The following is a 17,126-nucleotide window of genomic DNA, read 5'->3' as shown; positions in this document are numbered from 1 at the left end:
GACGGAAATAAGATTATGCCTGTTATTTGTTGCAAATAGTTTTAAGCTGCATTATCATTCTTGAAATCTGAATGGCATATGTTGCAAATACTGCTTTGGAAATCAAAAACATGAGTCACCATGGTCTTTGTAATTATTTGAAGCAAATGTTTATCAGTGTATGGAGCCCTGCTCAGTTCAGGGGAGACTTAATGAGTGTTTGTGAACAAATATTACATAAGTGATCACAGTAGATAATATAGGATTGCCTAAATATGCTATTTGGTTATAGAGGTGCAGTGGCTTTAGAGAATTCTAGTTTTTCCCACTTTCCCAGTCAGAAAGTCATAAATGCCTCAGGAAATATATGCTTGATACCTGGGGAAGATTTTTTAAAATTATATTGTGTAGTCTGAATTATGTCCAACAGCAATATTAGGCTCTGTTGGCTCTAGGCTCCGTTGTGCAGTGCCGATGGGATCAAATAACATTATCACAATCCTATTGGTATCCAGGAATGAAGCTAATCTAAGCCAGTAAACTAAGGGGCCACTTTTTTAAGTGTTGCAAATGGGGAGGCAAACAGTTTCAGACTTTGAAAACTCTTAATTTAGAACAAGAAGTGATGTGAAAGTGCTGGCATGATAGTTTTTTCATCATCTCTCCAAATGGCTGTGTTCAACTACAGCGCTGATAGTTATGGAAGTATAAAAAATTATTTCTCGCCATATAACAAGATGTTCAAACTTTATTTTCAGGGACTGCTGGAAAAAGAAGTAGCTAGTTGTCTGGAGTCAGTGGCATTCTTTTCAAACCAACTGCATGCATGCTTGATAGTTTGATGGCAGGCCCACTAGCTTTCTAAACTTTAACATAATGGCTCAACAGTTTGTCGAAAGAAATAATTTAATTCTGCAATACACAAGAAAATGTCAAGATGTATCAAAACAGAAACACTGTGCACTTTCAAATACAGTACACAGACAACTATGTAGATGTTCATTCTTGAATTGGAGCTTGTGGTAAATAGTCTCAGTTGCATATTCATTCTTAATCACACAATGCAAATAAAAACAGTGGATAAAGTCCACAAAATGTATTTGGCACATATAGAATGATCCTTATGCTTCATTTAACTTTATTTTAGCCGGGAACACACTGTAAAAAAGACAGAAACTCCAATTTCCCCATTGCATCTTCATGATTGTGCTGGGTATGCCCTGGCCATTAACCAATAGAGACAGTCTCCATTGTATCGTAGAGTTTGGGATTTGAATCTGTTCCGTCAGAGCTGTCCAAAATGTTTTGGTTTCATAAGACTTGAATCTGCCTCTGAAGGCGATCCTGGTTCATTCATTAAATGCGGAAAGAAAACGTCAAGCATTTTATGCAATCATTAAATGCGTAAGGCCGAAGTCTTATCAAAACAGGCCCCTTCACTATCCATTTTTAAAACTCATCTTAAAACACACTTTTACTCCCTGGCTTTCGATCCAGCATGAGACACCGATTTTATTTGTTTTTAGTGCCTTTATTGTGTATCTCTGATTTTATTTGTTTTTAGTGCTTTTATTGTGTATTTTTGTATTTTATTTGTTTTTAGTGCTTCTATTGTGTATTTCTGATTTTATTTGCCTTGTTCTGGATGTACAGCACTTTGGTTCAATCTGTGGTTGTTTAAAGTGCTATATAAATAAAGCTGGATTGGATTGGATGGAAAACATCAGTTAAGTATTTTTTAAAGTCTGCAAGTGTGTTCCCGGCTTTTGGCACATGTTGCACTTTTGACCCCTACAGACGATATTTAAAACCTGCAAAACACACAAAATGCAATGTAAACTAATCCACATCATGCAGCCATTACGACATGCATGTTTTAAAATCGTTGTAAACTTTTGGCAGAATCAGTAGCCGTCTAGTTCACATCATGTCATGTGAATTCTGTAAACAAACAGGGCCTCGAACATACGATAAAACAGCAGAAATAATTGTGTGCAACACCTTATACAGTACATAAATTTTTCCAGAAGTTGTAGGAGGTGATATGATGTGTTTGGTCCCCACTCCTGTGCTCTTGTGCCTGGTTATCCGACCCAAGGTAATGCATAAGATGGCCTACAGTCCTAAGAGAGTCCTTCCAGAAGAAGGGAAGGGGAACCTCGGGGTTCAGTCGTCTTCCTCCTCTTCGTCCTCTACGAGATCTAGGACAGCGCTGTGCTTCAAGCAGGTTTGGAGGTAGTTGACCACAGTCCGCTGGAAGTGCTGGATGCTGCGGGGCTCTCTCAGGATGTGGCCCTCGTCTGGGTACAGCTGGAGAGAGTAATTGGCCTCCACCTTCACCAGTCGGCTCAAGAGCTCAGCACTGTGCTGGAAATGTACCCTCGCTTTGGTCGAACACACACAGGTACGCAAACATATGTATTATGTAAGGGACATGCACATAAAAAGTAATTCTGGTCAAATTGAACAAAATCTCACCATCTGCAGTTCCGTGTAGAATAAGAAAGTTCTCTTCTTTCAGCTTGTTAACCTCCTCCAGCACCGATGCGGTCTGAAGACATTTAACATCACAATATTAATAGTTTAAAGGGTACAATTAGCTAAAATTATTGCAGTCTATTGCAACAACCCTGCAATAAATCGCACTTTGAGGTTTTGATTACATTTTGATTACATTTTATGATCTTTTTGGATGCCATGCTTGTGGTACTGTTGAATTAAACTGTGTTATAATGGGAGGTTGCTTCTAATATTTTGGTTGCCCCAGATGTATCATAGATGGTAGATGGGTCTACTAAAGGCAAATTCAAGTTAATCTTAGAGGCTAATTTGGTGTTAAATTGTGTTGCATTATGTCAAGAGACATCCAGTGATGGAGTCGTTACTCAAAAAAAAGTAATTTATCACACATCACTTGTTACTTCTTTAAAAAACAATGCATTACTTTACTTATTTGCTCCCTACGGAAAGTAATTAGTTACACTACTTCTTAGATTAATTACTTGATACTCTGCTATATTGCTTGAAAGACATTATCCTGCGATCTCTTGACAGAATTATAACATTAAACTTTACATTTAGCTACATATCAGCACAAATTTCTCTCCTAATGAGGAAAACACACATAAGATCTTAATGTTATGCTCTTTAATAAAAAAGAAAGAGCCATGAAGGCTCAGTTGTATGTCTAACAGAGTCAGATTTGCACTGACAGTGGACCCTGCAACACAACCAAAATGACCATGAGGCTAAATCCTTAAATCAGTTTGAACACAACATTATAACCTTCATGAAAATAACATTTATTACAGGGTTGTCCGATTACATTGCATTAGTTTTCATTGATTAACTTGCAACTGAGTGTATGTCCACTTCTGTTGTTGCTGTTAAAACATCAAACCCTGAAAAGTTGAGTTCTCCAGCTTCAGAACCTCACCGAGTAAGCGTGTTCCTCCTTTGCTGGAAGACCAAGATACCTCTCTGAGAAGGCAGCACCTGAAAACAGTAGGATCATTTTTTTTAATGCACAAACTGCCTCTGAGTTTGGACACAATTTTTATATCCTCATTCAATGAGTATTTAATGGCATGATCTCAACTCACTGTAAAGCCTGAAGTCTGTTATTGGTGCCACAGCGGCTGTGCACTGAAACAACTTATCTGTTGTAGCTAACATTTTGAGAGTCAAATAACCACCAAATGCCTGTAATGAGATATAGAAAAGCATTAAAATGTGCCTCAGCTCTGGAAAGAACTGAGCTTTTAAATTAAAAAAAATACTGTAACCTTTCCATAGAGGGCCATCCGGCGATCATCAATATAAGGCAGTTGCATCAACAGCCTGTGGAAACATCATAAAAGTCCTTTAATTTTTCAATTAACAGGCTTTATTCTCTCATTTCAGTTATATTGCCCTATATTGTTGCATAACTGCACTGACTCGACAACTCCCAGATAATCTTTGACTCTCAGTGAGCCGAGCTTGCGTGGATCCACAGCCGTGATCTTTTGTCCGCGGCCGACCCCATTCCTGCCGTCCACCCAGGCCAAGGCCACGCTGTGTGTGCTGGAGAGGACCTGAGGCCAGTCGAGGGCAAATTCCTCTGTCACAGACTGGCTGCCAGGAATGCCGTCACTGAGAGACAAGACAAACAGGATCAGCTAGTGCGGCGATAGTTGTTAAGATCGGAGGAGTAAAGGAAAGGTTAGAGGATCATAGGTTGCAAACCAGATGACTTTGATGAGCTCATGGCTGCTCAGCGTGCTCGTTCAATGACACTTACACAATGATGAGGAGAGGGTGCAGGTTGGCCTCGTAACCCTGAGGTAGAGATAGCTTCAGGTGCAGATCTAAGAAAAGTAAACAGGGCTTGAACTGTCCATTTATGGGTCAGACTTACTACTACATTTAGACATTGTGCCTGACATACATTTGAACCCCTGAACCACAGAGAGAATTATCTTTCACTATGATTTATTATTATCTCAGTACTAAGTACAAGAAACTACTGCTTTGGTTAATGCTTAACTGGAGTCCAGACAGAGATGTTTGGTTATCAGTGCTCCATTGTTACTGCTGATATAAGACAATCTGGATGAATGCTATCTAACAAAGTAAAAGCATACAAAAATGTTTTCTCTTTGTTGTACCGTGGTTGTCTGCTGGGAGCGTCCTGAAGAGAGTCTCAGGGAGACTTTTGTCCTCCAGAGCTTTAGACAGAAGGTTGTTGTCCTCCAAGATGACATATCCTGCAAGAAACAAAACACCACTGTGTTATATTTTAATTCTGAACTTCAAGACAGACACAGTAGAGCATCAGCTTGTGGACCAAATCGTCATCATCTCCATGCAAATTGCTCTAACTGAGAGCCACAGACAGAGGGCAGTGTTCACAAGTATCTACATGATTGGATTGCTCTCTGCAGGCTATCAAGGGAAACTGCAGAAACCTGGTGTGTGTGTGTGTGTGTGTGTATGAATGTGTGTTATTATACCATTAGTCAGACAAGCAGATGTAACACTCACTGGAGGGGTCCTTTGTACTGTGAACTGTCACTTTAGGGATTCCAGGGCCTGGGGAATTTTTCAAATGACAACATTATAAAACCGACTGTCAGAGTAATGTGAAGCTTTCACATTTATTCCACAAGTTTGAATGCATGGCTGTGTGTCTGAGTGTCTGTGGGATTTACCAAGGCAGTAGAGAGTGAAGTGGGTTTGATTGGGGCTGAAAATAGCTTTAAAGAAGCGACATCCGTCTACGAGGTTACAGGAGATGCACTGGCGCTGAAACACTCCATCCAGGTCCACACTTAGAAATAAAAGAAAAAGGGGTTATTGGCCACACTTAAAACAGGTCGGTCTAAGGCAGCTTGATTTGCTTCAGGAGAAGGTCAAATGATAGTGTCCCGAGACAGATTATTCAGGCAGTTGACTTTTCAGAAACAAATGGGGTTCAATAAGGTTAGACATAAAAGTCATTATATAGATTGCTGTTAGGCGTTGAGTTTCTAAATGTCCCTCTTACAAATTTCATACAGAACTAATCACAGACCAAGTTTAAACAAACCATCTCCCCTCTTCATCATGAGCTATCTCCTGAAGCCTAAAGCTATGTAAGCTAATAAAAAGATATGAAAGCTCGAAGGCTGATGAGGGAACAGACAAGTGTGTTTATTACAGTCGAGACCATCAGTCTCAAGTGACTCAGCTACAGCAACACACAGAGACCTCGTCCACTGAGATGTGATTTTTTTGTCATAACTGAACTCTTGTCTTGATAGGATTCCCATATCAATGCACTGCTGAGTGCAGTTACTCTTCTGATTGCTTTTTAGAATTAACAGACATTCACGGTCCCGAGACGATGCATCCTACTGATATTACACCTAATATTCCACAATGAGTTACATATTATTGGATTTAAGTAGAATGTCTTGACAACAACAAGATGAACTGTAATAACTCTGGTCATATCTTGATATCTCATTCAGTACCACAGATGAAAAACAAATGAAGTACATTATAGTTTGTCACATTTTATGACATTTCTGCAACAATAATGGCATTTCCATCAATCTCAGCTGTAAATTGATGCTACAGTGATGATGTATGCTATATGTGACTGCATTTTAGGTACTGAAATTAGCCTCTTCCCTTGTAAAAACTGTATTCATATTAACTAAAACAGCGATTACAGCTATCACAATTACGTTACATGCTAGCAGAAATTGTATTTCAATATATCTACATCTTTGATTGCTTTGGTCAAAATTTAAAAAAATATATTTTAAAGATTTAGGAAGTATCAGACAGGTAATTAATCAAATTTTATTTATTTTGGACTTTTCAAACAAATGACTGACAAAATATTGGATATTAAAAATATATTTTAAAGCGCACCAAAACAAGAAAACTAAATAAGACAAAATAAGAGATGGATAGTTAAGATATGAAAAGATATTTTAAGCAATAGAAAAAAAAACAATAAATGTGGCTGTTTAAAACATTTGATAGCTATTGCAGATATTTGATTCTTCACTTCCATTCCTCCTAGTCCAAGCGAACATTACAGATTCACGACGTCACCCTTCCCACAAGAAATGATGCCATTTTTGCCATTCTTGTGCATTGTTCTCAGTTTAGGATATCCACAGTTTCACACATTTCAGTCAGATTCTTAGAGAAAATACTCCTCTTTCAAATATCTACAGCTCAGTTGCTGCTTGACTTATTTTTATGGTCAGGTATTCCAAGTGAAAAAAGCAATTTCAGATATCTGTCAGTATACTATCTAAAACACACTGTGACAAGTAACGACACCATTTGTATATCAACAACTGGGCGTAGAAATGCAACTGTGGATATCAATGACAGAATTATGTCATTGTCACAAATACACTGCAGATATTTGCGTGTCATAAATCTGAAAGGAAGAATGATGTGTTTGATATCTGATGTGACAGCTGTGGACAGGAAGACTGTCATTGTGGAAATCGCAAATGCTCATTTTGACAAGGAGGAACTGAAATACGGATAGCTGCAATACATTTCCACCAGAGCCATTAAATGTTAAAATGACTTACAAGCTCAGGGTGATTTTTCACAGGGAGGTTTCATACCTGTAGAGATGTCTGCTCTGTCTGGATTCCTCTGTGCTCAGGAAATAACTGAGGATGAGAAAAACAAACCACATACACAGCCAATTACTTGCTGCTTAGTCAAAGCACTGCACATCATATTTGTGTGTCTTAACTTCATCCTAATTATTCTGGGTATCAATTATTCATGACAAGAACCTATCTTCACTTATTTACATACTTCAGCATGTTAATAAAATCAGTCTGGGATCACTTTTACTTCCTGAAGCAGCATCAGTGATGGTAAATTCAGTCCGTTCGATGTGCCTCACGGTATCAGTCATGTTGACTACCCACTGCTGCATAAATACTTTAAGATAGAATTACTTGTCTGGAGGCAAAAAGCAGCATCACCCCAAGGACTCTGAGACTGAAAATAACTGACTAGATTTACAATTGACTTTGCCTGCTTGTCTGCGGTGGTCACACCCCAGTAAATCGTTTCATGTGGGAGTTTTGCCCCCAGCAGGATAAAGACAGATTTAAGTAATAATCTGCTCTGGTCAAGTCCAAGTAATCATTTGTTCTCTTCACATTCAAAGTGATTTCCTTTGGCCTTTTAACTGAGGTTAATGCTACATGTTAAAATAGCTTCTTGAAAGCAATTTTTAATTACAATCGTATCTCTATTGTTCTGACCTAATGAAGGAATTAGCTCTCCAGCAGTTGACACATCTAGACCTTACTCTCCAGAGATGATCATTTTAATGATGGCCAATATTCAGCTCCACCCCTGCTGTCAGTCGTGTCTTCACAGTAAGAGGCTGAGAGCTGATAAAGGGTGATTTAAGTCAGCTCCACACACTGTGGCTCTCACATACATTTTTCCAGCCTTCTCGTCTAGAGCGCAGAGCGAGGTGACGTCCCAGCTCCCCGATGTCAAGAAGCGAGGAGGGACGGAGGGGATGGCAGGCTGCGTTACACAGAGAAACAGAGATGAAGAGAAATGTAGAAGCAGTCACAGATACAGAGTAAAAATAGGTGCAGCGATACAGCAAGTTTGTGTCAGAGGACAGGCACGAAAATGGAGATAGGTTCATGAAGTTAAACCTAATAAAGACAGCGATGGTTTAGAAAAAGTAATTTTGAATTACTATGTTTATTTTTGATGTTGGGACTGAAGCTAGAGAGACACGGAAGAGTTCAAGCAACATACATGAGCACAAAGATGTGGGCCTTCACTACCCAACACATGCCTTAAATTCTAAATTAAAATGAGAAAAGAATAAACAGATGTCATTCCCTTCTACATAGTTTTTTCAAAAAAGCACCAGTAAACATTTTTAATTGCCCCGCTTCGGATGAATACGTTGGTGGAATGAATTACTTCAAAAATGTGAATAGCAAAGGACCAAGAACATATTAATCAGAGAAATGACTCCTGAGAGAAAAATGTGTTTTAGCAATTGTTTGTATAATTAGGGAGGAAATAAATGCCATCAAATTGCTTTGCTAATTAAAATGGCGGAGATAGTGTGAAAAAGCAGACTTCATCCTCTGTGCTGCTGAGATCTGCAATCACACAGTTTTTCGTTATATCCTCCACCCCTCAACAGCCACTTTTCTCAGAAGTTAACTGTCCCAAAACTGACCTGAGCTGTAAGACCAGCAATGTGGTGAAACTCTCCCCGAGCGCCTTGTTTTGCTGGCAAGATCGTGTAAAAAACAGAGCTGTCTGCTGAAAACAGTGGCACGTCCTGTTGAAGAAAAGTATGGGGTCAAAAGAAAGTCAGCAATGATAAATAATAATCAGAAATAATTATAGATCATAATAAATAGGTGTACACAGATGGTAGAATGCAAGCGATACATACCTGCCGCTGGTTTTGCATCATGTCCATGGTCATTTTGTGTTTCTGTTGATTTCAATTTCAAACATAGAAGAAATTATTAGTCACACCACTTACATAGCATTTTACATCAACATCTAAAACAGATTTAAATAGCCTTGTATAAATATCACTTACCATGTTTATTAATTATTAAAAAAAGCAGTAACACTGAACTGTAATCTGCAAGCCTTCACAGAGGGGCCACGGCAATAAAATGCTGCAGTACATCACTGAAAATTCTTCTCATGCAGCAAATGACCTTAAATATTAATCCAGCCAGCAGAGATTTGGGAGCTTAAGGAAATCAATCCTAACTCCCAACACTGTGTAAATGAAGCACAAATTCTATTAAAGCTGTATACTGCAGCAGAGGCCGCACAGATTACTAATGTGGAACAAGTGATGTCCGCTCACCTCTGAGCATGCCCCTGTGGTGGCCTCGCACACGCAGAGCACTGATTGGTTCTGAGCTCGGTTCAGCCAACGAACCGCGAGCCGAGTGCTGCTGATCCAAGTCACCATGGAGATGTAGCTGTCTCTGAAGAGGCGATGCGGAAAATGATACACGGGGAAAGTATTGGAAAGTGATGCAAAAGCATAAAAAACAGAAGAGGAAGCAGTGAAGGGGACTGAAATTTGCACGTGTGTAATCATTTCTGACAGGTGGTGCCTGAAGCCTTAAAGGTTTATTTTATTTTCACATTCACTAAGATGTACTACCTGGCCCTGAGGGAGTCGGGAGGCATCATCTCCAGAGTGTGAGCCGGACCATACAGATTCACCACAAGCAGGCTGACTGATGGGATACTTGAGCCCGCCTGAGCAGATGCAGAAGGAAAAAATGGTCAAATAAACTTCTAAACTTATAAAGTCCTTGCAAATCTTTTTAGCCACGCTAGCAGCAAGAGTGTAGGGGTGGCAAAGAGGGTTTATCAGTCAGTCCTTCTACTGCTTGGTTCAGGCGGACATACAGTCACTCCAGAAACTATTCAGATGCCTCACTTTTTGTACAGTTTATTGTGTTGCAGATTGAATTGTATATTAACAAAATTTGCACATTTTCAATCCACAACAAGCACTTTAACAGCCACTATGGATTTGTGTCTTCTTAAGGAAATCTCTACAGGCTTTGCAAAACTACAATTGGGCAGTTTGGGCAGCTCTAACATGAGCTAAATTAGTTTATACACAACATTAAATTGACGGTCTGAACATTTTTTTGCAAATGAGAGATCTGACTTTTAGATCTTTTAAAAATTTGCCAACATTTCTATGAACACACTTTTCCCTTATCATTATTGTATAGGTGTAGAATGATAGGGAAATGCTAGTTTAATTTATTTCAAATAAAATCTAGTACACAATCAAGTGTGCAAAACTTCAATGACTATTGAAATTTTGGATGGAAATAAATGTCCCCACCTGGATAAATTGTAATAAATTAGATTTTCTGATAATTTTTCATGTAGAGGTCATCATTTTAATTTGTCTTACAAAACTAAAGGCATTTCCAAGTAGCAAACGTTAACATGCAGACATGCTAAGCTAAGATGGCGAGCACCGTAAACGCATCTGCTAGCGAGCATTGTGAGCATCTTAGTGCAGCATCACGGAGCTCCTAGCGTGACCGTTTTATAACCAGTTTTCACCTTGGGGTAGGGGAAGAACACGTTGGAGGGGTAGAGACCACCTAGGAAGTGAGGTATTTCCATCACAGGTGTAGCAGAGTTATTGATGCTGAGGTAAGCAAGCCGGGCGCCATCCATAGACCACCAGTGGGCTGCATATGTCAAGAGCACCTCCTCTGTTATAGAACAGAAAGTTTTTCATGTCAGACTCATAGCATAACTCAGCTTTTCATGACTGATGTTGTAAACCTGCCTCAGTGTGAAGCTGGACAGCATCCTACCTTCGTAGGTCCAGTCAGAGAGTCCGTTCATCACATTCTGCTCCAGGTCAGTGGATGTGAGGCGCAGTGATTTGCTGGTCACACTGGGCTTGTAGTAGATATCTCCGTCAAACACATAGGCCTGGCATGAGCAGCACAGACAGACAGCACCAATCCATCATCAAAGACAGCAAGGTTGCAGACTTCAGAGCTGGCTGCCGGATTTGAGCAGCGGAAACCGTCCAAGATTGAATGAATCATTGGCCAACACACACACGAGTGAGAGCCAATACATCTTTACTTGCCAGTTAATATGCTGTAGATGAGCACTGACATAGCAGCAAAAGCCAATTACATTACAGGGGAGGTAGATGAATTATGAGTGTAAAACAACCCCATTATAGTACACTATAGACACTGCGGCTGGAGTTCATCTCATAACGACATGGTACCATTGATGGTATCATGATGTAAATTATGTCAAATGGAGGACGCATTCATACATAGACGGTATTATATAGACTGTGAGGGGTGTGAAAATCTGCTTATCATATTGGCAGTTTGAACTGATGCAGCTTATAACACATAGATCCGGTATATGAGTAAGCGCCTCACGTACCAGCTGGTTCCCCTGAGGTCCCCAGGAAGCATACTGTATCACTGCCTTCTCCTTCTCCGGAGGGTTAAGCTCCTGCAGATCCCTGGAACACACACAAAAACTCAGACGTAAGCCATCCATTAGGGACGTCTGTCCCATTTGAAGCCCTGTGAGGTCCGTCCATGCCCTGCCCTTGACAGAGCTACTGCACTGTGAGGACAAAAGAGCAAGATGCAGAGAGGGAAAACAAAACAGAGAATGGGGTTGCTTCATGCAAGAGTGCAACATTTTTGTTTCCATATGTCTAGCCACACTTTTATCTTCCTCAGGACAGGCAAACATTTCCCTCTAAGGCAAGCAATGATCAATATTGCAGGTCGTCCTGAAATCTTGTCCGGAATCACTCCTCAGAAGTACCAGGGATCATCCACAGCTACCACAGAGTTGTCCCATTTATAATGCTGAATATGAATCTCAAGCAGTGAATCTGAAGTACAGCACAAACCTTATGTTGGTATACGGAGCCTGGCAGGAACACTGATGAATGAATGCATGTCTTACAGAAACATGAAGTTCTGACTCAATGAGACACACGTTTAGAGGAGGTTTATCAATTCGCAGGTCTGCTTGCATTGGTAACGCTCATGCCCAGTGCAGCCCATGCATTAGCATTCATGATTCCACCTACCCATTAGCCACATTGTAGATAGCATAGGAGGCTGTGAAGGACTGAGAGAACACCTGAAAGAGGTAGAGGATATCATGCACACAGGTGTGCCGCACATAGCTGTAAACACACATATTTTAGTGCTCACACATGCTCCTACACATGTATAAATAAAGGTAAATGCAAATGAAAGAAATGTTGTGAAGGACACTGCTGAGGTCAACCTTGTCATTAAGCAATAAGCAACAGGCTGCTGTGTTTCCATTCTCTAAGCTCTTTTAAAATCACTGCAAAGCACTGAGTCAAGTGGTCAGTGGTGGAAGAAGTATTCTGATGCGTTACTGAAGTAAAAGCACTAACAGAGCAATTTAAAAGTAAAGAATATGGTAAAATAAAAAAAAGAAAAGAAAATAGAAAGTAGATTAGTATAAGCAACAAAATGATATTGAAGTATTGAAGTAAAAGCCCTGTTTTGCTGCCTCTGACTGGTGTGTAATTTTATAGCAATGAAGCATCCATGTACCAGCAGCATGTTACTGGAATGACATTATTTACAGTTTACTAAACAGGGGTAGATAAATCTGAGGAGTCATCAGATGATTAATGGGAGGGGAAAGAGTGTTCTGATACATAGATCTGTTTTCAGTTTTGGGACCTCTTTTCCAATCTTTGATTGTTTTCCTGAGATACTGGATCACTTGAACATTTATTGAAATAAAAAAACTCACTATCTGGTGGAGCTGTTAACAACTCATAAAAATCTGAAATGTGACCCTGAATACACAATGCAGTCAGCAGCATACCAGAAGCCAAAAAGATTGGAAAACTCTAGTTGTATCTACAATATAACAATGTGTTGCATTTTAAACACTTTGTTGTTACTCAGTGTGTAAAATGTTCATCTTAAAACTAACCAGTAACTGAAACTATTAAATAAATGTGGTGGAGTGGTAGTGTAAATTAGCATAAAAAGGAAATACTTAAGTAACGTACCTCAAAACTGTACTTTAGCACAGTACTTGTATGAACATATTTAGTTACCTTCCACCCCTTTAAGTGCTTATTGTTGTATTTTACAAAATCTGACAGATATCTGCCAGAATTCTTTCACCTACAGCAGCAAGGTCTCCCTTACTTTAAGTATCTGTATGTGTGGTCATTATCAAGCGACAGTATTTTAATTTTGCTTGGATTGTTACAGAGCCAATCACATCTTCACATCTTCATGCTATAGACTTCATTTATACGAGCCATTAAACCACTGGAAGCAGTTTCATCCATATTACATCATTACCGTGATCACAAGTGAATAACAGAAAGACTGAATAAAGGAGACAACACTAAAGACACGACATGTGAAAGAAAAGTGCAAAAACTAAGACAGACATTGGCATTAAATGGCATCATTACAGCTAATATCCTTCCCACTGAGCTCTATTGTGTCTGGCAGCTGTGTCGCAACCTTGGCACAAGCATCAGCAGCTCTGAATAATTAAATTAACATGCTGAAGAAGACTAGAATCGATGAACGTGTGCGTGCGTATTCCTGTTAACCGCGACTGATCAAAGCATTACCTGATGAATTCTAGGTAATATATTGATTTCTACCATTCTCTCTTTTTTTTTTCAAGCAAATGGTTGGAAGCAGCGTATTTGCCCACTGGCCTCTGAAAGCTTCAGCCACCTGGAAAACCAGTCCCTAAAGAAATTAAATGTCACATCCTCTATACAGCACACTTAGCAGTGAAATTGGATTTTTCTACAGTGCTGTTTGTCTGTTGTTCTAAAATGCACGGATAGAGTGACACAGGGTTAAAGCTGCAGGGATAAAGGAGGGGAAATAAATTCTGAGGCTATCTAAATGAAATCGAAATCTGATTGCGGTGTAAAGTCTGAGCATGATGGGGAAATTGTGTGTACAGGAAAAGAGCTGTTTTACAGCAGAAAAAAGAGCAGCAAGAACAGGGAGAAGAAGGCAAGAATTGGTCAAACGTGAACATAAAATGTAAAAGAAGGAGGAAAAATAATCTTTGTAACAGTTTTAACATTATTTATAAGCATTTTAATGCTTTAAACATATTTTCCTGTTTTGTTAAATTACAAATATCTAGTAAAATCTCACAAAACATGCAAATGTACATGGTGACTGTACAAAACAGGTCAAAACTGTAAATAATTTCCACATTAAAAATCTGTATTTTTACTTTTAGAACATTTGCTGTCATAATTCCACATTTTTATTCACAGGTACTTACCATAATAAAGATTTTAAAAATGGTCATTAATTCTTTAAAGTGTGATTTTTCCTGTTATGGTAAACTACAAAAAAAAATCAGAGAACAAATTATTTTCAAACAAAACAAACGACAATAACAAAAAATTGGAAAAAACAGACTGCAACACTGTAAATATTGTCCGCATCAAGAATATGACTTTTTTCCAAAATTAAAGTAATAATAAAATTTGTGCTTTTAAAATGTTTGATCATAAATTTACAGTTTTACTGCATTTAAATCAGCAAAAAAAAATCTCTATTTTTTTTAGGCCTCTGCTTATATTTTTAATCTTTTACAGTTTTGAATCTAACAGTAATGTATTTTAACATGTATTTTTCTAGCACCCCTGCTGCTACATTTTCCTCATTTTTTACATCTTTTGTTTTTTTTTATACAGTGCAGAGAGAAGAAGTTAAAGGGAGCATCACTCTTTGAGACCGAAGAGGGCAGCATTGCCGTCAGCACCTTGTTTAATCAGCTGTTTATGATTCGTTTAGGAACCCAATGATTCTGCTTGTGATTTAACATTATGGAGCCGATGGCAGCGGCTGTACGTTATTGTGTGTTCGTGTGTGTCTGTGTGATGAACAGGCAGACAGAGTAAGAGCATCTGTCTTGGAGAGGCAGAGTGAATTCTAATGTGGCTGCCAGTAACATATCATAAATCCTGCAGATCGCTCTGCTTGTCACCCCCCCTTTTACTACCCGCCCCCTCCATGCTGCCAAAATGGGGGGTGGGGGCACAACACAGAGATTAAACACTCAGAAAGTAGAACGGGATAATGTGACAAAGGATATGTATGGAGATTACAACACCCTTTGCATGAGTAGAGATACTAGGGTCTATTGTACAATGTGAAACTCACAATGCAGAGATAATAGCATCCGTCCATCTCAACATCGTTCACAGACATTTCTTAGCCGCCCCACAATGCGCTGCCTTGATTCGGGCACCCATCAGCGTTTGCTGCAGAGTGCGGACACAACTCCCCTGGCATTTTATTTGTCCCTAAACTACACTGTCTTGGCGGGCGCCGGCTCGTTTGCCTCTGCTCATCAGTCCCAGAAACCTCCTCCTCCACTCAACTATCTCGCAATCACTCATTTGGAAATATGTTCTCTTTGTTGCTCAGCTCACAACACAAACTCTAAGGCAAACCTGCTTAATTCAAACAGGCTTTAAGGAAAGACATTTCCCTGTAGGAAATCTGCTTTCTCTTGTTCCTCTGTGGCAAAATCCCTAACTCACGTCTATGTATACCCTCTTATCAAAATCCATTTATTTTCACCCACCAGGCACAACTCCCCCCGACAAAACCTCCTAAGCTAATACAAAACCCAGGGAAGGCTTTTAACTTTACACACTGCCTGCTCATCCATTTCTCTCCACTGCAGCTCTCTCGTTTCCAGCATCTCTGACATTCTTTGATAATCATTCTGATTGATTTTAACTGGGCAGTGTATCTGAGGGCAAACGGTGCATATCCCATTTTTCAACCCTCTCTGTCGTGAGTGTCTTTCCCCGCTGCTTTCTGTTTTTCTCTTGCATTCTCTGCCACTCTCAGCAGCGTGTCGCTCCTCTTCTGAGCAGCAAAGCTGGTGCCTGGTGCAAACTGCCTCAGTCAGCACAAATCCCCCCAGAGATAGACAGAAAAAAGTGAGTGAGAGTGAGGAAGATGAAGCAGGAGAGGGAAGGAGGCAGCTAGAACGAATGGGAGAATGGAGGAATAACCCCCACGCACACAAATTGCCAGCCGTGCACACACACAAATATCCATTTCTAAATAAACACATGATTCCAGGTGGCGTTCCCACTGGTTTCCTTGAGTGTGCACACGCTCCGAGCATACAGATGGGACTGGACAATTCATGCTGATATCAAAGGAAGTATGCTAATGACACGGTGCAACTGAACCAAAGCAACCCACAACTGGGCAAAGATCTGAGCCTTTTCTCTACAGAGATATCTGAAACCTGATTGAATACATGCTAACCGCTCAATAATTCAGTTAGAATGGATGCACCATGTGTGACGAATGCTGTAACACAGCAACAGGCTCATTCGTTCCCCCCACACAGAGAAAATATGATACGCAGTGATTAGAGCAAAAGCAGGTCTCTGAGGGAAAGCCAGAGAGATAGAGGAGACTGAAAGGCTGAACAAATGAGAGTGAAAGAGAGCAGCAAAATCTGCTTTCAGATTTTTAATAAAAATGTGGGTGAAAATGTGCTGAGGACCTGCATTTCATCCGAATTCTGTTTTCTTCCCTTGCTGATTACTTGCACATTACCCAGCCTGCCTGCCCTTTGAGGAAAGAGTCAACTATTTATTAAGGTTGCGGGTATTTACAGAGTGAGACGGCTGGTGGGAGGGTGGAGGAACTGAACAGCGTGGCGTTAAGGCAAAATGAGCAAAAGATCTGTGTTTTGTCTGCCTCAATGATTATCTGAAACCACCTGCGATTGTGATTCCCGTCAGCTCCTCATTAAAATTCCCCCCCGAACTGGCAGGGCGATTTCATTACTGCAGCTCCAACTTTACCTCTCCATCTCCTTGATCTCGCCTTCCCCCCGTTTGCACCTTACTGCAATCCGCTTCACAGCGATCACTCATTCTAAACTTTCTCACACCCCCCTCCCCTGCACCTTCCGCCATCAGCCAGTTTAAATATTCAACTCCTCATATGTTATCCCAGTCGTTCAGCGGGCGGTGGTACAGAGGTAAAGACTGCTGCAGTGGCAGAAAT

General features: G+C 40.0%; 1 protein-coding gene across 1 annotated transcript in view; it reads right to left on the bottom strand.

The window, feature by feature from the left end:
* Positions 1 to 709: 709 nt before the first annotated feature.
* Positions 710 to 17,126, bottom strand: part of LOC111581034 (inactive dipeptidyl peptidase 10) — a 28,488-nt gene continuing 12,071 nt past the window's right edge. Inside the window, exons 6-25 of the mRNA XM_023289054.3 lie at positions 12,125 to 12,177; positions 11,458 to 11,539; positions 10,860 to 10,980; positions 10,600 to 10,754; positions 9,671 to 9,768; positions 9,365 to 9,488; positions 8,933 to 8,974; positions 8,711 to 8,815; positions 7,940 to 8,031; positions 7,101 to 7,148; positions 5,172 to 5,290; positions 5,005 to 5,052; positions 4,629 to 4,727; positions 4,262 to 4,328; positions 3,919 to 4,113; positions 3,765 to 3,819; positions 3,582 to 3,681; positions 3,416 to 3,474; positions 2,458 to 2,530; positions 710 to 2,363 (exon numbers count right to left, since the gene is read on the bottom strand). Of these exons, the coding sequence (XP_023144822.2) occupies positions 2,146 to 2,363; positions 2,458 to 2,530; positions 3,416 to 3,474; positions 3,582 to 3,681; positions 3,765 to 3,819; positions 3,919 to 4,113; positions 4,262 to 4,328; positions 4,629 to 4,727; positions 5,005 to 5,052; positions 5,172 to 5,290; positions 7,101 to 7,148; positions 7,940 to 8,031; positions 8,711 to 8,815; positions 8,933 to 8,974; positions 9,365 to 9,488; positions 9,671 to 9,768; positions 10,600 to 10,754; positions 10,860 to 10,980; positions 11,458 to 11,539; positions 12,125 to 12,177 (1,953 nt within the window). The 3' untranslated portion in view covers positions 710 to 2,145. The remainder of the gene's footprint in view (positions 2,364 to 2,457; positions 2,531 to 3,415; positions 3,475 to 3,581; positions 3,682 to 3,764; positions 3,820 to 3,918; positions 4,114 to 4,261; positions 4,329 to 4,628; positions 4,728 to 5,004; positions 5,053 to 5,171; positions 5,291 to 7,100; positions 7,149 to 7,939; positions 8,032 to 8,710; positions 8,816 to 8,932; positions 8,975 to 9,364; positions 9,489 to 9,670; positions 9,769 to 10,599; positions 10,755 to 10,859; positions 10,981 to 11,457; positions 11,540 to 12,124; positions 12,178 to 17,126) is intronic.

Source organism: Amphiprion ocellaris, chromosome 8, assembly GCF_022539595.1.
Source record: "Amphiprion ocellaris isolate individual 3 ecotype Okinawa chromosome 8, ASM2253959v1, whole genome shotgun sequence".
Classification (NCBI taxonomy): domain Eukaryota; kingdom Metazoa; phylum Chordata; class Actinopteri; family Pomacentridae; genus Amphiprion; species Amphiprion ocellaris.
The sequence above is the reverse complement of the archived record's forward strand: the minus strand, read 5'-3'. Positions and strand labels throughout refer to the sequence as shown.